At 39.5% G+C, this 22,915-nt stretch overlaps 3 protein-coding genes across 11 annotated transcripts in view; 2 read left to right on the top strand and 1 right to left on the bottom strand.

Moving 5' to 3' along the window:
* The window catches only part of LOC123498892 (serine/arginine repetitive matrix protein 1-like), a 31,695-nt gene extending 28,006 nt beyond the window's left edge, over nt 1-3,689 (bottom strand). For 4 of the 5 annotated variants that reach the window (XM_045246418.1, XM_045246416.1, XM_045246417.1 and 1 more), the window contains exon 1: nt 3,536-3,689. The gene's annotated coding sequence lies outside the window, so the exon portion shown is untranslated. Of the gene's footprint in view, nt 1-3,209; nt 3,393-3,535 lie in introns of all 5 variants that reach the window. The other variant, XM_045246415.1, reaches the window with a different exon arrangement.
* A 1,698-nt stretch (nt 3,690-5,387) lies between these two features.
* LOC123498893 (crustacean calcium-binding protein 23-like) lies at nt 5,388-13,484 on the top strand. The gene is made up of 5 exons (XM_045246419.1): nt 5,388-5,529; nt 9,352-9,477; nt 10,134-10,311; nt 11,303-11,512; nt 12,049-13,484. Exons 2-5 carry the CDS (start codon nt 9,353-9,355, stop codon nt 12,148-12,150), a joined length of 615 nt encoding a protein of 204 aa, XP_045102354.1. The 5' UTR covers nt 5,388-5,529; nt 9,352; the 3' UTR covers nt 12,151-13,484.
* Nucleotides 13,485-17,772: 4,288 nt separating this feature from the next.
* The window catches only part of LOC123498894 (A disintegrin and metalloproteinase with thrombospondin motifs adt-1-like), a 105,603-nt gene continuing 100,460 nt past the window's right edge, over nt 17,773-22,915 (top strand). The window contains exon 1 of one of the 5 annotated variants that reach the window (XM_045246420.1): nt 17,773-17,834. The gene's annotated coding sequence lies outside the window, so the exon portion shown is untranslated. Of the gene's footprint in view, nt 17,835-19,172; nt 19,371-22,915 lie in introns of those variants that run through there. The other 4 variants (XM_045246423.1, XM_045246421.1, XM_045246424.1 and 1 more) reach the window with 4 other exon arrangements.

The raw sequence follows: 22,915 nt of genomic DNA on the forward strand, positions 1-22,915 counted from the left end.
TACAATTTTGATTCAAAGATTTTTTCTCTTCTCAGAGCTGATGATATCAGACTTATATATATATATATATATATATATATATATATATATATATATATATATATATATATATATATATATATATATATTCTAAAGCTTTCATTCCCACCTTTACATACACTGTCTACATCCCTGTAGTGTGTGTAATAAATAAGTACTTCTTTACATCACAAATACCTATAAGACAAGAGTTGTACCTGCAACAAAATGGTTACATGTACATCTAGCAATGCCCGACGTCTGAAGGCAGTGGCTACTACATCCAATCCTCAAAGAATAGAACATACATGCTATGAAATACTTTGTTTTCCTTTATGATAACTGTGGTCTCATTTTCTATACCTTATTCCTTTATCATTATAGATTTGAGCAGTAACTTTTTAACTGTAGCTAAATAACTTATCTTTTCATGTGGTGATTTTTTTTCTTTTCTAAACAGTAGCCCACTGTGTAATTAATCAGCTCCACAACAATACAATCACTACAATCAAAATCAGTATCTTTCTCCAATACTACATGTTTTCAATTTCATTGCCTTGCTTTGATATTACAAGCATGTTGACATGGGCTTCTAAAAAATTAATAATCCCCAGGCATATCTCAGTTCCTACAGAAGTATTCAGTCTATAACTCTTGAGCCCAACAGACTGGAAGTATATATAGGCCTATATGAAAACATTTATTAATGGGTCATCAAAATATTTCTTGTCACAGTTAGTGACATTTTATATATACAAATAAAATTAAAGGCAGAGCTCAAAAACTGAATCACATACATCCATATTAAACACTTTCCTAAGAGGTACATAGGAATATGATTTAGTTTTTGAGCTATGTTACAACATTCTATTTTGTTTACATATATATACAAGACTTGGGAAAAAAAAAAAAAAAAAAAAAAAAAAAAAAAATCTTGACAAGTCAGGAAACAATATTTTCATATCTACATCTATCTTTAGGGATCAGTTATTATAGATTGAATACTTAGTAAACAGTGAAAGAGATATCAGTCATAGGTTGTACAACAACTGCCAACATCAATACAGGAGGGGAAAATATTCTTATGGAAGGAAATGTTGCTAGACAGGACACTACTGTGAGATGTGTGGTTGTATCTGTTGGTATCTTCCTCTCAGTCACATACAGCAAGTGAGATGTGGGGATCGAAGGAGACTTCTGAGTACAATGCTCCGCAAAAGAGAGAAAAGGCAGGAATCTGTGAGTGACAGTCAACGATAAGGCTTAGAATATAGAGGATGCTGAGCAGTCGTTAGCCAGACATAGAGCAGAGCAGTGGGACGAGTCTGGGGTGCCTGTGGTCATTGTGGAACCCTGATGAGCAGATCCAAGGTCAGGGTGGAAACAAACATGTTGACCAGAGGAGATTGGTGCTTGTACATGTAGTAAACTCCACAAGGTGCTGTGAAACCCAGAGGGTGAGCCAGCCTGGAGAAAGGTTGCAGTAGAATCTCCCTGCTACTGGGGGAACAGAGACTTGAGGTTCTGTATACTTGAGGGTTAACCTGAGGAAGGACAGAGTGAATACAATGTCCTATGGCTGTGAGGATTACTGGCTTCTGGGAAGTGCACTTGAGAGAGACTTTGGCATGTTCAACCTCTGCCTCTGTGTTATGCTTGAAGCCGTGTCTTGTGCTTCCACCCTGGGTTCACCTCATTCCAGTGAATTCTTGAGTGACTGGCTGATGAGTGTGTGGATGTCCAGTATGTACCACACTTAATATTCAATGCTTTGAATGGCAGGAGTATTTTGAGTCAGTGGTATCCTACAAGACATGAGACAACTGTGCCTTGTTCTCTAATGAGGAAATATATGCCTGTGCTGTGCATATAAATTTATCCTGTCCTTCTTGCCTCAAATTCTACTACTACGTTGAGGCCTATGAGTAGCTTCCACCAACATCACAGTGCCTGGTGATGCCGTGAGTGCTTTCCTGACTTCTCCTCCATGTGAGTTGTTGGTGAGCTGGGTAACAGTGTTACTAGTAGCTAGTCAGCTAAGACTGGTGGTGTAAAAGGCGGTTACCACAAAAGTATAAAAATGAAGAGCATTCTTGAACTTAAAACTAAAATTAATTTGGTAACTTCCAATCTTGGCTACTGTATATATCCAATAAGAAATAAAAGCATCAAATGGTGTTAATTTAGTTTAAAATGCTCTCCATCATCACAATGTCCAACCAGTGCTGATGCTGCTCTGCCACCCAAGTATAACAGCTTCTTCATTCATTAAAAAAAACTCATTTTCTCCCTTCTTTCACATACAAGTTCTACCTACATGTAACTATAGCTCTCTATAGAGGTATGGAGGGAAAAAAAAAATTTATATGGCATGGAAAATATTCAAGTTGATTTTCCAAAAATATATCACAAATGAACATAAAAAATGTTTTCATGTATTACCTCTGGACATGCTAACTTGTGAAGACTGCAAACCGAGACTCAAGTTTAATTGTAAATAAGCATATTGCTACAGGAACCTTCAATTGATAGGATACAATTAAGGAAATATGGACTTTCTTAAGATTTGATATATAGAATCAGATTATAAATTTTGAGTTAACTGCATCATACTAACCTTGAGACAAAACTATTGAATTTTTATTTCTTATCAACGAACTCATGGTGGAGAGATAAAGATTTAATTTCTTGTTATATCCTAATGTACAAGACATGTCAGTTCTTATCACACCAGAATATTAGCAGTAACTCAATTCAAATTAAGATATTGGGAAAGTATGCCAGTTGTTAGTAACTCCATGGATAAACCAGTCTGGGAGCTTCCACTTGTCCAACACCTAGTTTTCAGAAAGTGCCCTGTCAGTAGTTAAAATTTCCCATCATAAATATTTGGTATACTTGGAAATACATATAGCCACAAGACTGATCATTTGTCACAATACATTTATTAGAGTGTAAAAATCACTTTCCGATAAATATTAATGCCAATTACAACCTTTTCTTATCAGCGGGTTGGGGTGAGATGAGTTGTTAGGTCAGGTTTGTTTTGCCTGAGATTGGGAATGTTTCTGGCAAGGAAAGGAGAGGTTTGTTCAAGAAATGAAATACAGCAAACTAATAAGAACCATATTTCCTTAACTCAAGTACATAATAGATAACAAATGATGGGAGAGGCAATATTCTCGACCCACCTGTGTTGTTCCCTGCTTGGAGGGGGAGGGTGGGGGTAGTCACAAACCCCTAGCTGCTGTACTCTCTATACCCTTCCATGCACAAAACCCTCAGCCAAGCCAAAAACAGTTAAGGGCGTCACAGGAATTGAACCCGGAGTGATGGGGTTCCTAGAGTTCAGCTCCGCCGGGGAAGAAAGAAACCTGCAATCGATGAGGAGCGGCCTGAGGGAAGGATAGCCGCGCACACCACACTAACACCACCTCCACACCGGTACATTAACCATTATACCCGCTAACAAACGGCGCCGACGGACCGTGATGGTTTCGCGAACGCGTCCAATTACCTATTATGACAAGAATAGCTGCCACGTCCCCTCCAAACGAAAAATTATTCGGAGCGTATAGCTGAAGACTCCATGGCTGTGACGTCACTGAGGCGCCAGGCGGGGGCCGGGGAGAAGAGGAAGCGGGGGATGCGGCCAAACGGATCGGCTTTATACCTCTACTGTCTCTATTTCCTAGTCATATACAGTTCTTTACGCATTTTTACAATTCCAAATAGTTAATACTGTGAGATGTAAAACGACATACGAAATACCCAAGTTTTCGAATTTAATAATAATACACCTCGCGTCTGTGCTTCGGACAAGAGGTGAGGGAAGATACCGGCAGCAGCATAGGGAGGACAAGAGAATGGGGAAAAATAACATAAACAAAGAAACAATAGAGAAAACAACATCATACAAAAAAAGGGAATAAATATAGGTGTGTTATAACGTTTCATTTTCCTTTCCTTCAAGTTTGCCGGTTTGGTGTTGACCACTAACGCGAAATTAACTTCCAGCAGATAATATTGACCTTGCCTCTGCCCACCCATGTCAGCACAGATTGTCAAGCAACGGCGGAGCGGTGGATGATATAATAACATAGAGAGAAGCATCCTTTCTGCCGAAGATGCAGATAAAAGACTAAAAGAATATAACAGAGAAATGCCGAAAAATATAAATTCATAGCAAGCTCAGGAAGATAAAAACAGAAAAATGCCGAAGAAAACCCTCTTGAAGGAAGCTTTGACGAAGATTCTGTCGGAGGTAGCCTACTGATAGAGATATTATAGTGTCTGAAGATCATGGACATCTGCAGGAATTGTCGAGGCTCAATAGATATGTAAGGTGATAATGTAGAAATAACATACAGTACTATAAGGGAATGATGACAGGACGCAAGAGCAATAACGTGTATCGTAAATAGTAAATACCACGGTAGTAATCAAGTTAATCTCCCTTTCAGTCGTAATATGCAAGAACAGTATACGTACCTCCTGGGAGTTTATTTATGCGCCAATTATAACCATCTTTCGGCAATAGGTTAATAGTATGGAAGTGAGGGAGAAGACTGATGGCATAATATGCTATCACCTCCATCATCATATTATGATGATAATGATGATGATATATGTACATGTTATATTCGAAAACTAGATGCTTTGTTGGTTGCCTTTTGAGTCCGGGATCAAGAAATATAGAGTAATCTACTGAGATAGAGAGGTTCCTACAAAGGTCAAGTATATACTGAACTGCTGGTAACGTAGGTGATCTCATAAGCTTTCAAGGAAGGTTACTCGAATACATGTTTTCCCAGAATTTGTAGCCCACCGACTGTGTGGCGCCGCACCACCACCACTGCCCTTTCTAATAAAAACAAAATTGAACAAATTCTAAGCTTTAGGTTATCACAAATGGATTACACTTGGAAAATATAGGCGTGTGATATGGCGAATGCGTTATCTCGCGAAGTGTAATAGAAACAAATAAATAACACATACAAAAAATGAGAGGTGCGCGGTAATCCCTGACGCTCGCGAACGGGAGAGATGATGGAACACGGTTTTTGTCATAAGGTCCTTGAGAAGAAATGTTGAGACAAATCTTTATTTATTTCTACATTCCCTTTCTACCACCAAAGCAAATGAGTGGCAGGGCATTGGGCAATACAATATATTCGGTGTATGGAATAAGATGAAGGAACATTTAGGCATAAACAAGCCATGCAGAAAATATCATATCCATACTTCTTAATTAACAAATTAGTTTTGACACTTTGATCGGAATGTCTATTAGTCAGTTGTAGGAATGATTCCAGTAGCATTTATTATTCTTGATGTCGAAACCACACATGTGTCCTTGTACATGTCAGACAAAGGAGAAAAAAAAAAGTGTGCATGATACGTGCCGGTGGAATCTGGGTGTTGGCTCGGGCCTCTTCCCTGCCACAGTCTCCCAGCCGAGGCTCATCTGACAACACCAGCAGCGCCAGGCGGTCCACCACAGACACGAAGGTAATACTGCTGCACTTGTTATTGTATATGTACAAAATGAAAAAAAAGTAGTTGTAGTTTCATTACGTAAATAGTTCCTCATGCGTGTACATGGCAGTATAGTTTCTCCTTGGTGCTATTCCTACCTCGCCCACACAAAATTAAAATAGCTGGATTACTGATAAAGCAGTGAGTATGATTAATGCATGCTTATTCTACTTGCTGGGCTGTGAGAATGCTTTTGTAACATGGTATATCAGTTTGATTATCGTGGAATATCCCGTAAAGAAGAGAAAAGGGTGAAAGATAATAAGAAATACAACAAATATGAAAGAAGTGAGGGAAAGGAATAAAAGAACTCAGACTGAAGCAGCTACATTTATTTTCTTGCGTATTCTTCAGGAATACTGTGATGGAAAGGAGACGTGGGATAGGGTAACTTGTGAATCACGTCTCACTACAGGGATACTGAAATCTTTTTATCTTATTTTCCTTCGTGAATATTGAAAAAAAAAAGTTGGAGAAACGAAGAACTTTAGCAGTGACAAAAGAAGACTCAGTGTTTATGCATGACGATTAATTTGTTAAAATGTTCTCTTCTTCATGGATGTTGCGGGCACATAACGGCTGTATGTTATTGATGGTGACCCAACAAGCAATGGATCTGATCTCCGTAGAATCAATGCCAATAAATGTAATGTTGATGTAACGTGACCCCCTATATTGTACTTCCATGTAGGTAATGTTGTGGTAGTAAGCCAGTGAGGTGTGGGACGCGTCATGCACACCTATATTATCAACAAATGAGCATAACTTACTGCATCTCCACTCATACTACTCAGCATTTTGAAGACAAAGACTGAGGTTTTCCTAAGTTCACCTAACATGTCTCCTCTCTTGCTCAGAGAATCTCTACTTTTAGTTCATGTGAGAGGGGATTATCTAAAGGAATTGGGAAACACGTCTATATAGCACACACAACGGAAAAGAAAATATATACCGCATGAACATTGAAATGGAGATAACGTAGTACTTATTATTCTGGTGAATGATACAATAGCTCTTGCACCGCCAAACTCTCCGAAACGCGTTAACATTTCATAAAGACTATTTTTAAAGGCAACAGCCATGATTATTCTGCGTTCTTATGAGTGATATTCTAATCGATGACTCGGAATCTTGACCAAACTATAACCGGGATCATGACAGCACCATTGAACACACCCAGTGACTTCCATTAACGCTTGCTGGAAAGTAGTCGAAGTAAGTTGTGGAGACGTTTCAGAATACCGTCAACAGGCATCCACTCTGGGACACCTCGAGGGAAGGTCACTTGAATACATTACTTAGCAAGCTCCCTAAGATGCATCCTGTCGGGAAAAGCTAAGCTGCATGGATGCCAGAGGGGAAGCAGAGGCAGGTGGCAACAGTCGCGCCTTCCATTCTTCCTCTCCCTCCTTCTCCATCCCTTCCACCTTCCCTCCCAACATTCTCCGACGGTCACGACTCCCTTCCAATCCCCCGAGGCACCTTCTTGCTCCCTCAAGGACGATTCGCTTTGTGCCAAGAGAAAATAAAAAAATAGAGAAAGAAAAAAATTGTAATAGAGATAAAGGGTGAGTAGTTGGAGGTGAAGGAAGCGCAGGTGTGTTGGAATGAGAATTGTAAGGTAAGCTATTTTGTAATGCACGCGAGATGAAGCTAACATGATGAGCTTACCGACTATTGTACGAGGGCGGGTTATTCTGACAAAGACCTTGGCAAAGATTCCTCCTCCTCCTCCTCTTCTTCTTTCTCCTTCTCCTTCACCTCTTCCTCTTTTTTCTTCTCCTCCAGTGCAGCTCACATTCTTTCAGTCCTCTCGTAACTCTCTTCATGGTTATCCTCATTATGACCTTGGTTTTCTTCGTTCCTTTCTTCCTTCAAATACTCCTTTCCTTCTTCACTTCTCTTCTTTCCTTCATACAGTCATTTCCTTCACTCATTATTCACCAGTCCTCGCATCCTTTATGAAAAACTTTCCTACTCTATTTTCATATTGAGTTTTTCTTCTTCCTTCATCCTTGTTTTCTTTGTTCTTCCCTTCCTCCCTCAGTCACAAGAAGTTCCTCTCTCTTCCTTCACTCTCTGCTCTATCTTTTTTTTTTTTTCTAATTCCTTCTGCATTCGTTTTTTTTCTTTTATCTTCTTCCCTTCTTTCTTCCCTCACAAGAACTTCCATCCTCTTCCTTCTTTATCTTTTGCACTTTATATTTTCTTTGCTATATTTACTTCCTTCCTTCCATTTCCCTTCAACAACTTCTTATACTTCATCTCTTTTTCATTCTGCCTTCCATCTTTTTTCTTTTATCGTATTTCATTCCTTAATTCTATTCCTCTTTCTTCGCCTCCTCCATCTCTTTTTCCGTCTATCTGATATCTGATCACTATTTCCTTCCTTTCATTTCTCTTTCTTCTCTTCCTCCGCTTCTTTTTCTTTCTGCCCCCATTTTCGTCCTTTATCTTATTTCCTTCCTTCCATTCCTCTTTCTTTACTTCCTTTATCTCGTTTTCCTTTTATCTTATTTCTTTTTTTTTTCTCATCGCCTGTTTTCTTTCGTTCCTCTCCGCGTGACTAAGTAAGGCTAAGGAGGTGGCTAGCATTACTCTAAGTGAAGGTAAGGAGCGGCAGGTCACCTTGGCTCACTCATGTCGCCACCGCCCACACGTCCGCCAGTCGCCGCCCACGCCCTCCGGCCACTGCCACCGCCATGAGTCATCCCAGACGTTCAAAGACACCCGCCCCTGCTTCTCTGTCCCTACCCTTCTCCTCGCCCATCACTGACAGAGAGACTGAGAAACAGATAAATTGTTGACAATAGGATCATAGGATACTCGAATTCTAAGTTGCGGTAAATAAGAAATGGTTAAGAAATGTGAGAAGAATAACAATTTAAAAAGAGGGGATAAAAACATGTAAATCATACAAAACAAATTAAATAAGCATAATTGTAAGCTTGAAAACACCAGACACTAAAAAAAAAAAACGTAATGAAAAAAAAAAATAAGCAATAAATGTAAACGAAAAAACCAAAGCAAAACAAATTAAGAAAAACAAATATGAAACTGTTAACATGAACGCCGCCTTGGAGAGAGAGAGAGAGAGAGAGAGAGAGAGAGAGAGAGAGAGAGAGAGAGAGAGAGAGAGAGAACGTGTGTGTGTGTGTGTGTGTGTGTGTGTGTGTGTGTGTGTGTGTGTGTGTGTGTGTGTGTGTGTTCGTTGATGCTTTCGTACGACTTTTCAGTAAATGCTCACAGTCTGACACCTAAGTAATTTGTTTTTCTGTTTCAATATTATAGGGAAATATGATGCTCAAGTGAACGCGTCTTAGGTTCATTATAGCAACAATTTGGCAAGTGTTACTTATTTACATTTTCATTGTTTTGTTAAGTTTGCTTTATAGTTCGTATTAGTAGCAGTAGAAACACCAACACTAATAGTACTAACAAGAACAACAGAAGCAACAACAACAACAACAACAACAACAATAACAACAATAATAAAAGATCACCCAATTTAATCACAGAAATAAATTCATATTCATCTTTTATTTATTTATTTATTTTCTTTCTTGGGTTCTATGCGACCTTGCTTTTCCAGAGACTTAACACAATCATTCAGCCAGTGAATTGACCAGTCATTTAGTCAGCCAAACAGTTAATCAATCGATCTATTAACTAACCAATCAGACAAACAACCAATCATTTTTTTTTCGTTTATTTTACGTTATTTATCTTTTTATTATCTTTGTCTCACCTTCTGCAGTATTATCCATGTATCATCACTACTACTCTCTCCTTCAGGATGTCGCAGGAAGCCAAGCTAAAGGAGGCGTCGAAGGCTGCGGTGGCTGCTGCAAGTGACCCCCTGGAAAAACTGAGGAGCCACTGCCTGTCCAGCGGCTACTCCGGCATCCTCTCCTTTGGCAAGTGAGTGCATGGAGGGAGAGAGGGAGTGAAAGAGGAGTGGAAAGGTGTCATTTTCTATCTTCTATGTCATTAGTTTCATTAATTCTCTCTGTTTCTATTTAATTCAATTTGCTGTGTTTGTTTATGTTTATCCTTATCTCGGCAGCGTTCATAGAAAATTAATGGAAGCAACAATACGTGGGAACATCTGCATCTGTTTGTTTCCGCTGATCATTCTCTTTCATACAGCTCTTTATTTTTCCTTTAAAATTTTGTAATGACTCAGCACCAGCAAACTGATTCACTGAGTTCATTTGTTTACCACTCTGAAACACCAATTCCTCTCTCTCTCTCTCTCTCTCTCTCTCTCTCTCTCTCTCTCTCTCTCTCTCTCTCTCTCTCTCTCTCTACTTTAGGAAGCTTGAACTTATCACTTTTTGTGTTTGTCCTAATTACTGATCCTGAGTATTTTGCTTATGCTACCTTTGTTGTATTCCTTATACTACTTGAAGACCTCCGCGAGAGCTCCATTTACTCTGTTGGCTTTTATTAATTTGATCTCGATATATTTCATACATCTCGACGTTCGAGGATTTCCCTTACCTCTTTCTGTTTTCTCTTGCTTTATTTTACACTCTGTTCCGAACATTTTGATCCACAACGCCCTGATCCCCCAGGCTATTCCGGAGACTGGACAAGGACCGCTCATGGACACTTTCTAAGGACGAGATGAGTCGCGGCGTGGCTCAGTTTGGCCTTGATTTCTCTGACGCTGAAATTGACCAGCTATTCAAGGCCTTTGAGAAGGACGGGGCGGCTGGCATCAACTACGAAGAGTTCCTGGAGGCTCTGAGGGTGAGCTATATGACAATATTCTGAAACGTCTACAATCACCCCGATTATATTAAAAAAATAGCTTTAGTTGGAATAACACGAAATTTTAAGGTTGACGTATTGATGAGAGAGAGAGAGAGAGAGAGAGAGAGAGAGAGAGAGAGAGAGAGAGAGAGAGATGACTCAGTGAGGAAATGACTCAGTGAGGTAGGAGTATGAAAGAACATGAATGGCGCCGCCCATAAAAAAAAGAGAAACATAATAAAAAAATGCAAATAAATGGAGAAATAAACATGAAATAATAACAGGCAATGATAATAGTAGTATAGTAGAGGTAATATAAGTAGTAGTAGTAACAAAAACACTAAGAACAATTACACTCACAACACAACAATAACTAACTGTGAAGCTCAAGAACCAATGGAATAATACACACACATACACACATACACACCTATTCATCAGAGAATCTTGAAGGAAGATTACACAGATTCGTGGATAGTGACGACTGACGATAGGCTGAAATAAAAAAAAAAAAAAATCTTCATACAGGAGTGACAATGTGTAGGCTTGATGACTTCTCGCATCTTCCCTTGCCGGTATTCAAAACGCCTTCCCCTCTCTCTACGACGATTTTCCAAGGCTACAGAGACAACTAACTGTGTTTATAAGGCAGTTTCTCCTTTTAAAAAACAAGAAACCTTAACAATCTATCACCAAAATAATATAAAGTACTCTTCAAAACACGAGTATCTTCAACTGGAGTCTTTGGAATGCAGCGATGGTGAGAACGGAAAGCCTTTCAAAATACAGGCCTAGCTAACCCTATGAACTCTCACGCCCTTGATTCTACGTCGTGCATCTACCAACTACCGTGACACATCCTTTTACTCCCATCAAACAACACATGAACTGCTATAAATCACCCTTGAAGTATACGACAACCAACACTTCCTCTCTCCCCTTCTTACCCTTGCCATCTATTCATCGACATTACTGCTCACCTCAACAGCCGAGCATGGGTGGCGCAAGGAAGGAGGTGGTGGAAAAAGTCTTCAAGCACCTGGATAAAACTGGTGACGGAGTGGTGACCGTGGAGGACCTGAAGGGCGTCTACTCAGCCAAGAACCATCCCAAGGTGCAGAAGGGCGAGGCCACAGAGGAGGACTTGCTCAAAAAGTTCCTTAGCTTGTTCGAGAGCAATGGTTCAGTTGATGGCAAGGTAAGGTTGGTAGATACATAGATAGGTAAATAAATAGATAAGTGAATAAATGGATAGATAGATACGTATTGCTGGATAGATAGATAGATGAATAGATAGATAAGTAAGTAGATGGATATAGATGAATAAAACAAATCGATAGATAAATTGATAAAGATTATAGGCAAATAGACAGGTTAATAGATAAACAGATAGACAGGTAGAGAGGTAGACAGACAAACAGACAGACAGACAAGATGACAGTAAATCAAACAGACCAAAAAACACACACATAAACAGAAACAAACAGATAAGCTAACAAACCAAGGCTAACCGATACAGACACAGACAAACAAAGAGACACAAAAAAAAAAGACTAGTACTATAAAGAAATAAACCACCACATCCAAAAAGAAAATGAAAAAAAGTGATCTAATTATGCTCAAAAGATAAAGGACGGACGGACAAACTAATAGATAAAGATAATAATTAGCTCTTATTTTTTTCAATGAAATTTTTCCCTCTCTCTCTATTCAACGCGGGTCTCTCTGCTTCAGGTGACCAAACAGGAGTTCTTCGACTACTACTCCAGCTTCAGCAAGGCAATTGACAACGATGAGTACTTCGTCACCGTGGTCAACCAGAGCTGGGGCCTTTAGGTCACCTCTGCTCTTAGTTCAGTGAAAGGTACAGGAAATAATGAAGATTGCCGAGACTCACTGAATACGACAAGTAAACATTTTTTAGAGAGAGGCGTTAAGAAATAAATGTTAAAAGTAATCATGATTTTTACGTAAGAAAGTTTAGAAAATTAAGATTGTTAGTTTAGGAAGTTGCAATGAAAGGTTAGCTTACCAAGTTAGTCCACAAATTTTAAAGTTCCTGAAGGACGGTGGTATTTTGAAAGAAAGAGAGAAAATAAGTCACAAATAAGAATAAATTATCTTTCATAACAATCAAAAAGTGTATAAAATGAAAAATTCGATTTTTGTTTTTTTATTTCTTCACACACAATACCATGTCACTGGAACGCACACTAGCACGAGTAGTTACGTGGTGAAGGTCCTGCTGGCGCCTCTCCGGTGTGAAGCCTGAGATGAAGCCCAATATTCTTAAAAATCTTCGCAATTTCACAGCTTACTTTTCAACTGGTCCACTTACTCCAATATTCCGCAAACCACAGCACTAAAGGCCTTGTCAACATGCAATATTTACAAGCACCTAGAAGAAAGAGCATTAAAAGAACAAATTTCCCACCTTCTAGTTATTATGATGTTTAAAGACGACTGTGGAGTAATGATAAATATTTCTGAGTGGTTTGTCGGGTAAGGAAACAAACGCTAAATATCAATGTAAGGATGAAAACGGTTCTCGAGGGTGTCTTAAACTGTCTTTGTACTTTTAACTTCTTCACTACCAGGACGTGTTTTCAAATCTATTCTGTTTACTATTTGGCAACTTTATACAGGTCCAGAAACTTACGTGAGGGTTGAAATAGTGAAGACTGGTCATTGATTTTTCCACCTTCATAGACCCTCCTAATGTAAATGAAATCGTCAAATCACACCAAAAATCATGATAAAAATGTGTTCCAGTAATGAAGGGGTTAAGACATTTATCCCTTTCTTTTGTCTAGCTCTCTCGGACCTGCAAGGGAACTGGCAACTAAATGGGGCTTTTTTTTTTCAACTCTTTCTGTTCCCCTTGGCCAGTTTTTCCCCTCTTATGTCTTCTTTGTGGACTTAGAAAATAGGATCGTTCTGAGGGAGTAGAGGGTTTAGGAGTAAGGGAGAAAGTGACGCATCGCCCACGCTGTCTCCACCAACGCTTGTCACTGCACAAACAGCAGCCTAACCACAGCACATCGCCTCCCAACCAATGTCATAATGAGCTTTTTGTTTAGATTTTTTCTTCAGAATGTTAATGAAGAAAACACACTGCACTTTATATTATGAAAAGTTCATCAACAAAAAAATCTAGAATATTCCATATATAATTTGTATGATTTAACCTTTCTCTAGACTTCAGTTTATCTTTTTTCTTTTTTTCTTTTCATAGGTACCTTTTTTTTTTGTTGAAATCAGGAATGTTTTCATAAGCTGTGCGATTCTTGTCACTCATTATAATCCTGTGAAATAAGAAGTACTAGAGAACCTTTGATTATTGCAAATGGAAGTCTGCAAGGATGAGGACAACATTTAAACTTCCCTCGATATTTACACGCCGAGAAGCAATTATATACTAGTAAATCGCAAAATGAAAAGAAGAAGAAAAAAAAAAATCAAAGTATAGACGAGACATGACCATAAAGCATTCCAGGTATTTCCGGATAGATCTCACCAGGTAGCCTCCAGGTGTGTGTAGCCTGTGATTGTGGGCGGAGAGGGCCGGTGGGTGGACGATAACTGTACTGTACTATCCCCATTCCCGTGCCGGACCAAGTGCCTGCCTCACCGCCCAGCCTCCACGCGTGCCTGGGAGATACGCGCCTTCTGTGCCACCGGTAGGAGCTGTGGAGGATGGAAGGGATAGTGCGGCTAACGGGACTTGATGAAGGGACACCGTCTGGGTAATAACTGTAATGATAAGAGCGTGATAAATGAAGGAGATTTTAACTACTGTGTTAAGGGTACGTAATTTCTGTTGTTGCTGCTTGCTGCTGCTGCTACTCTTATTGCTGTTGCTGCTGCTATTACTACTACTACTACTACTACTACTACTACTACTACTACTACTACTACCAGTAGTATAATAACATCATTGTTAACAAAGGTGTAAAATGACTTAGTTATAGTAGTAGAAGAATGAGAAGTAATAGTAGTAGTAGTAGTAGTAGTAGTAGTAGTAGTAGTAGTAGTAGTAGTAGTAGTAATAGTAGTAGTAGTAGTAGTAGTAGTAGTAGTAGTAGTAGTAGTAGTAGTAGTAGTAGTAGTAGTAGAAGTAGAAGTAGCAGTAATAGTAGTAGTAGTAGTAGTAGTAGTAGTAGTAGTAGTAGTAATAACAGTACAACAGCAACTGCAACAACAACAAACACTACCACAGACTAGAAAAAAAAAAAACAAGGAGAGAAAAAGACGCGGTCGATAATGAAAAAAAGAAAAAAAACATAAAATAACGAAAAGAAATCAATGAAAGAGACGGATAAAAAAAAATATAATCGCCAACAACGAAAAAAAAAAAAAAATATCCCCCCAAAAAAGTAGTACTCAGAAAATGGATTCCTGACATTCTTACTCTTCTACATTTCCCTCAACACAACACAACAAGCAGGGTGAACACAAACACAAATATGCTAAGTCCGTGTCTCGGGGCCCACTATGGTTAACCACCCAGGCTGACTGCACCGCAAAATATGTACTGTACGTCTTTATGGGACAAAAAATCGAGACTCACTGACGAACTTTGTGCCGTGTGGTGAGGTGATGAGCTCCTGTCAAACCTATGAAGAGGAGAAAGAAGGTAAAGTTTGTGGAGAAGAGAAAGAAGGAAGAAGATTGTTATGAAGAGAAAGGAGGAAGAAAAGAATTGTGAAGAAGAGAAAGGAGGAGGAAAAAGCTTGTGAAGAGGAGAAAGGAAGGTTACGAAGAAGAGAAAGGAGGAAGAAGTAGCTTGTGAAGAAGAGAAATAGAAAGAAGCTTGTGAATGTGTACATGTATATAGACGTTTGGGAAGAAGAGAAAGAAGACAGAAGCTTGTGAAGAGGAAAAAGGAGAAGGTAGACACTTGTAAATGCATCTATAGAAGTTTATGAATAATAATGATGATAATGATAGTAATAATAATATTAATAATGATAATAGTAATAATAATAATAATAAAAAAATAATAATAAAGATAATAATATGAGAAAAAAATAATAAGAGAGTAATGAAGAGATCGAAACTTACAAAGAACGAGAAGAGAGATTTATGGAAAAGGAAAGAGTTAGAAGATAGAACCTTGTGAAGAAGAGAAAAGGAAAGATAGAAGGTTGTAAATGTATGTATGTATGTAGACAATGGAAACACTTAGAGAAGAATAAGAGACTGCAAATGATAAATGATAAATAAGAGACGTAAATCACGTACAGACAATAATCTTCATAACAAAATATGCGTTATAAACATGAACGGCAAACAGAAACAGCAAGACAGAATAAATTAATGTTTTAATTGAAGAAACACGACATGACCATCGAAAACAAAGGAGAGAAACGAACAACAAGGAAGAGTAACACATGAGGGGGAAGTGCAACCTAACGCATAAAAAGAACCGGTTATTGATGATTTTCCGGAAGTCATTGCCACCTGCAGCATCAACCCGCAGCCTGCACACCTCCACCCCCCCTCACACCATCCACCAGTACCTCGTCTCCCCGCCCCACCACACTTATCACCTCCCCTCGTCAAAACAATAATGAAATGGTTAAACAATAGCTCACACAGGTACGATATCATGGAGAGGTCGTGACGCAGCAGGAAGAGAGATGTTCATGTTTGGTTCTGTATTTTTGTTTTGTTTTGTTTTGATACTTTCAATGGTTTGTTAGTCTTGTTAATGGGAGTAATGGAATGGTTAGATAATGGTTCATAAGGGTACTATATCGTGTTAGCTGTGAGGTAAAAGAGTTAGAAGTGTTTGTTGAGTTTTTCTGTAGTTTTGTTACGATATTTTCTTATCTCTCTCTCTCTCTCTCTCTCTCTCTCTCTCTCTCTCTCTGTGATTGAAACCCATGGAACTGTCACGGAAAGTATATAATCAATTGATTTTTTTTTTATTGTAACTACATAATTTCTTTCTGTACTATTAAATGACAATTACTGGAATAATGACACGTATATACTTGTGCAGGAATTCGCAGTAAAGGTGAAGCATTGCGTCGATATGATCATTAGTCCCTTCCACGAAAAAAGAAAAAACTCTTCTATTTTAAGATACGTTAGTGAAAAGCAATTATAGGATGCATCAATTATTCGTTTCATTTATCATAACGCTTGAGTGATGTTATTGATGATGTGATGGCACAATGACACTGTTCTATTCATCACCAAATTAAATGAGAGAGTTAAAACACAGCTATTTTTGGCAAGTATACATGTGTGTGTGTGTGTGTGTGTGTGTGTGTGTGTGTGTGTGTGTGTGTGTGCAAAGTTATGGCAAAAATACAAGCTTTGTATAGTCTACCGTCTAATTAAAATGCTGGAGACACATGCTAGTACCTTAATAGGCTTTGCTCTCTCTCTCTCTCTCTCTCTCTCTCTCTCTCTCTCTCTCTCTCTCTTCTTCTTCTTCTTCTTCTTCTTCTTGTTCTTCGTCTTCTTCTTCTTCTTCTTCTTTTTTTTTTTATTCTTCTTCTTCTTCTTTATCATATTTCCTTTTCACATTACAGACCTTTTAAGAGACTGCAGTACAAAAGTAAATGTCTAAGAATCGCCAGCGGGTATATGAAAATAATTGTTAGGCAGTGAAAGGGTCAAAGTGGAGGTCAATACACTCGGAGAGAAGTGCATGGGATAAATGACTCGTGGGATTACTTATCATCAACTTCCCTCACGCGTAAATTCACTTGACAGGTATTACTGCAAACACCTGCCGCTTGGGTCGTCTGTAGCAGGTGTTTTCGATCTGTGGAGGAGCCTCAGGGTGGGCGGGGGAGCATTTATTACCACCTACACCCCCGTAATGATACCAGCAGGGCCGAAGAACTCCGCCCTCGACCTCGTATAATTTCATTGCGCCATTGCGGGAAACGAACGAAATAAATGCCGATTACGTTTCTTGCTACTATTACTATCCCTTATTGGTAACAATGGTACTAATAACTGAAGTATTTTAGTGCATTAATTTAAACACTTATAGCCAGAAAAGAAAGTGTTCTCTGGATATCTCGTGTCTTGTCGGTTAATGAATGCACTCGGCAGGAGGTCAGCTAAACAAACTCTTCTCTCTTTACCACCACCATCTAGTTACTTGTTTTTTTTTCTTCTGTTCAGGTATATCAACTACAAAAGCAGTTATAGTTTGGGCAGTGTGGTATCGAGGGTTTGAATTTTAATTTTGCTCGTCAACGAATGCAATGTTTTGTTTGTTAGCAACAATGGACGACTCATGGATGGGACGCCGCCTCGTGGTTCGTTCACCCCAGCGTTCAGTGGCCGTATGGAAAGACTTTGAGGTATGGGGGCCTGGGGGAAAGACAGGAGGGAGGGTGGAGGAAGAGGAGGTGGCGGTGAAAGGGCCAGAGGACGGAGTGAGGTCATGTTAAGGAGTATCAAGAGGCATCACATCCCCTCAGTATAACACAGGAGTCGGTGGAAGGAAGACGTGTTGGGGGTTGCTGCTCAGGTGTGTCGGTGAGATTAAGGTGAGATGATCCTGCTCCTGGACCTCTGTCTGGAGTGCTTTGCTGGAGGCAGAGTGGGAAGTTGCGTTCAGAAAGCATGACTATTTTTCGTTACGTTGTTATGGGATGACGTGCCTTTCTCCTCGAATTGTGTGAGTTCTGACTGATTAGTTGATTGATTATTTGATTAATTAACTGACTGATGGCGCCGCATTATACATTAGAGAAAAGACGTAATACTAACCACTTCATTAACTACTGTGCTCTTCCAATTAACAAGGAAGAAGGTGCTTTTCTGAATGTAAATGGAGCACGTAATATTAATGAACTTCGATGAGGCTTCAGGCTTTATTTACGGTTTGTCTATATGGTATTCAGCACCGGACATCCATCCCTACCCACCGACTTTCCATCTCCGCCTGACCGACAACAATAAGGACATCACCAGAACAGCGAAACACTTTTAAGGGATTCTCTTCCCTTATCGGAGGAAGCACGAACGACAGGACCTGTTTGTTTCTTTGTTTTCTCTCTTGGAAGAAAGTTATAACACCAATGGCAGCAGCAACAACAACAGCGATAACAACAGCAGCGACAGTATCATCATCATCATCATCATCATTAGCAGCAGCAGCAGCAGCATCAACAAAAAATCAGCAACAATAACAAGAACAGCAACATTATGAACAACAACATCAATCGCTTTTATTACAGCTATTACTACTACAACTCTCACTGTTTCTACGACGGCTACTACTCGTATTGCTGCTTTTGTTTCTTACCTTGACAACAACAACAACAACAACAACAACAGGTTCAACTGTAGCTGCTGCTGTTGCTACTACTACTATTATTATTGTATACTATTACTACAACTATTACTACTACTACTACTGCTGCTGCTGCTGCTGCTGCTGCTGCTGCTACTACTACTACTACTACTACTACTACTACTGCTGCTACTACTACGTACTACTACTACTACTATCACTACTGTTACTACTACTACTACCATTACTACTACTGCTGCTGCTGCTGCTGCTGCTGCTGCTGCTGCTGCTGCTGCTACTACTACTACTACTACTACTACTACTACTACTACTACTTCTATTACGTACTACTACTACTACTACTACTACTTCTACTATACTTCTACCACCACTGATAACACTAGAATTAGTAATATGTTTGAGGAAGAATCACACACACACACACACACACACACACACACACACACACACACACACGCATGTTATGAAGGTTGGCTTTAGTTAGTATGCTGGACAGTACATGTACAAATGGCATGGCGGGGTTCAGTAGTGTAGGAGGGCCGGGTTGCGGGAGAGACGTGCTGGTATGGGCAATAATACGGTGGTGGAAGCTGGTTTTTCTCCATTGAGGACGTCATCTAGTACGGTCGTGGCAGCGTTACAGGTGTCTTGTTTTCTCTGTCTCACCCATGGGTTAGGTTGACCATTGAGGAGATCTGGTCCAATCAAGCTATATCCACGTACCCAGAGGTCAGCAGCCAACACACCAAGCTGCTTCCTAGTAACGGTAAGCCTTGTTAACCTCCATGGCTGCCTATTAAGTTTATGGCGCTGCTGTGGTGCACAAGGAAGGACGGGACAGCTTGGAAAATAAAGGGAGGAAAACTTGGTTCATGTGTTATTCAGCCGAGGTAGATATCATGAGTGGATCAGGTCAGGGTATTTTGAGTGTGCGCCGCTCATTTAATCACTAAATTAATGCACAGTGTGGAAAACTCAAAACAAATTAGATGAAGGAAGTTCCACGTCCATTTTAGAAGAGTGTGTGTTTCGCAGTAAATTTCTCGTACATCTCTCCATAGACCAAGAAATATAGAACCTGAGGGAAGTTGTAAAAAATTGCCAGTTAGCCTTTACGTGGCATTCTCACCTCTCGTCCCTATTCATAAACTTGCTATTGACTCGGCATTAACAATTTGACAGTAGAAAATGGTTCTCAGAGTGGTGGGTTCATGGTACAGACTCAGTAATCGGAGTGTTAGTGCCCAGCAAGTACTGAGCTTTGAAACGAGATTAGACAAGTTTAAGAACGGGGATGACAAGTGGAAACAGTTAGGCAAGCTTTATACAAGGACTGCTATGTGTAGATCTAATAACGTGTTGCAGCATCCCTTATTTTCTTAACGTTCTGATGTTTAGTACGATCACTGAGTCTGCCCCAGCGATCTGTTATGCCAAAGACCAAATTCTCATCTTCCTTTCAAATCTAAGTGAGCCCTGAACCCGGTATGTCCCGTCTCATTCTGAACACAAACCAGTACATGCTCGAGAGGAAAGGAGAGAGGGAGACGAAAAGGAATTAGGTTAGAGGATTTTCTTTCCCTCCAGTTTCCCTGACGTTTCCTTTTCCAGCGCCGCAAACCCAGGAACGCCCCCTCTTCCACTCTTCCACTCCCTTGCCCTTCCTCAGTAAAAACTCAGGCAGTGCTGTGGACCTTTGGCGCAGTGTGTGTGTGTGTGTGTGTGTGTGTGTGTGTGTGTGTGTGTGTGTGTTTGTGCGTAATTCTCTACTCACGGTCTAGAAAGTCACGTGTTGGACTCGTGACTGCCAGCTTTTACCTTCCCAGAAAGAGAGAGAGAGAGAGAGAGAGAGAGAGAGAGAGAGAGAGAGAGAGAGAGAGAGAGAGAGAGAGAGCTATAAAAAGACAAAAGAAGTGGAGGAAAGAAAAACATAAACGAAACAAAATCCCAGAGAGAGAGAGAGAGAGAGAGAGAGAGAGAGAGAGAGAGAGAGAGAGAGAGTAAAGCCCTCTTAGACGCACTTACTTATACAGAATATTATAAGCAGCGTATTTAGCTATTCAAGTACATTCAGTTTGCCTGTGAACCTATTAGTGAGGCACCGAGGGGGGATAATCATTGGTACGTTGATATGAAAGGAAATATTTATGTTCGTGTTGTTCTTGCCTGCATTATAAATCTCATATTAATGGCTTCGCTCTCATATACTGGACGAGTCTTCTTAATTGTTGTCTGTTTTGTTCTTTGTTCATTGATACTTTAGTTTCTCGTGTCTTTCTCTACTCTTCCTGGTTTTCTTTCCCTTTCGCTTCTTACGGTGTCAGTTCAGTTCAGTCGCTGGTCGAAGTGTAGTCTTTGTATTGGCACTCTTTGGTGTTCTCTGGTCTGGATTTCAGTTTGTTATACTTTTCCGTACGGTTGTCTCTTCCACATTTCAAACACTACTGTCTTGGTTTCCTCCACTTTTCCAGTCACGCTGTCTTACTCTCCATTTCATGGTTTTTGCAGCTGTATCAACGATATTTTGGTGTTCTGAGATATGTACAACTTGGTCACTATAAGAAAATAGTTACTGAATATCCCCAGATCCTAATCACGCAATGCACTGCAGATATCAGTACTTCGGTGCTACTTTGGTTTATTATCTACAAGGAAAAAGTATCAACACCATACACCGTATTTACTTTGGTTTGTTATCCACACCATACAAATTTTATTTTGGAATTTCACAGTAAAACATGTTATAGCATATACACAGAGTACACCTCAGCACACGCATATATACGGATCTTAGCATCAAGCCAGGATCTTTCAGTTCCTTGTGTATGGGCTCCGTTGTTAAGATCGATTGAAGTGTCTCACGGTCTCTTTGTGCATAAAAATACCGACAATCTGAATCTTTCTTCAAAGCGAACACCCAAAGACCATCAATACGTCTTCCATGGTTACGGTTATCGTCCACTTCAGCTTCGCTGTCTGTTGAATTTGAAGCCCGGATTTATGGAGGATAAGAGGAATTCAGAAAAGTAAAGGACTGGGGTGTTACTTTGGCTCACATATCAAAGTAAATTCATGATACGTAGATAGCAACGTAAAGTGTAGATTGAATACAAAGATAGATTCATGACACGTACGTAAATAACAAGCCAAAGTAGTTACATTAATTATTTAGTTTCCCATTTCCCATACAGAGAAAATGTATACATGGAAGAAAACAAAGCTTTATTGGGTAGACTAAAATATTCTAATGAAATTTGTTACCTGCTTCTCCGTATATACGTAGAAGAGTGGAAAACACTGGTTGCCCTCGTTCCCTTATTATCATATTAGGGAAAAAGAAGAACATGAGTGAAGAAAAGAGAAGTGATAGTCTGCATCTTACCCAACATATTGTTAAAGACTCATCTTTACGTACAGTGCCCTGTTTACTGATTGGCTGAATGAGTGGATTTGGTGGCCAGCAGGAGAATAGTTGTTTTGAAGATCTCACCACTTGAGAGAAAAGGTATTAGCAAGACAGCCATGTAGCCTCGCCAATATATATATATATATATATATATATATATATATATATATATATATATATATATATATATATATATATATATATATATATATATATATATATATATATATATATATATATATATATATATATATATATACTAAAATGCAGGGAAATCACCGTGAAAATCTTCATTCCTCCTGCTTTATTATTTTCCAACGTTTCACCATCAGCAAAAGGCATCATCAGGGCCTCAACTGGAGAAACATTCTCAAGAACCCGGCTGATCCTTAATATGGACATTAACAATATTTGTGATGAAAATGCAAAACGTTTCTGATTACGAGCGTTAATATGGCAAACAGACAAGCAATCACCAAGCAGCCGTGGCGGTGGTGGGCGGACAAACAAGGGGCACATTATGCAGTGGCGGAGAAAGCAGAGAGGTTTTATATATTCTCAAGAAAAAAAAAAGTTTAATCGACGAGTTAAAAGAAGGGGAACCATTAGGATAAACATGCCTTTATCTTGCTCCTTGTGTTCCTCCTACGTTTCACTACCACCACCCACTCCTCCTCCTCCTCCTCCTCCTCCCAGCTCAAAACTAGTAGCTCCCTTCCCAGTAAAAGCTTCAATCTTAATGAGTGGAGGGATGGAGTGGGCATCAATTAAAAGTTGTGTGCGGCGGGGCTCGTTGGCTCACTTTCCTCTCTCCCGACTCGCCAAACCTTGACGAGGCAATGGAGAAGTTTTTAATTTTTTTATATGATTTTTTTTGTGCATTTCTTTTCCTCGTTTTACTTACT

This window comes from Portunus trituberculatus, chromosome 48, assembly GCF_017591435.1.
Source record: "Portunus trituberculatus isolate SZX2019 chromosome 48, ASM1759143v1, whole genome shotgun sequence".
Lineage (NCBI taxonomy): Eukaryota > Metazoa > Arthropoda > Malacostraca > Decapoda > Portunidae > Portunus > Portunus trituberculatus.

Bases quoted from the DNA above. Each gene is read 5' to 3' on its own strand.
- LOC123498893 (XM_045246419.1), top strand. From the start codon at position 9,353: ATGTCGCAGGAAGCCAAGCTAAAGGAGGCGTCGAAGGCTGCGGTGGCT. The intron at 10,312-11,302 runs GTGAGCTATATG...TCACCTCAACAG, and splicing joins AGTTCCTGGAGGCTCTGAGG to CCGAGCATGGGTGGCGCAAG. The intron at 11,513-12,048 runs GTAAGGTTGGTA...TCTCTGCTTCAG, and splicing joins ATGGTTCAGTTGATGGCAAG to GTGACCAAACAGGAGTTCTT.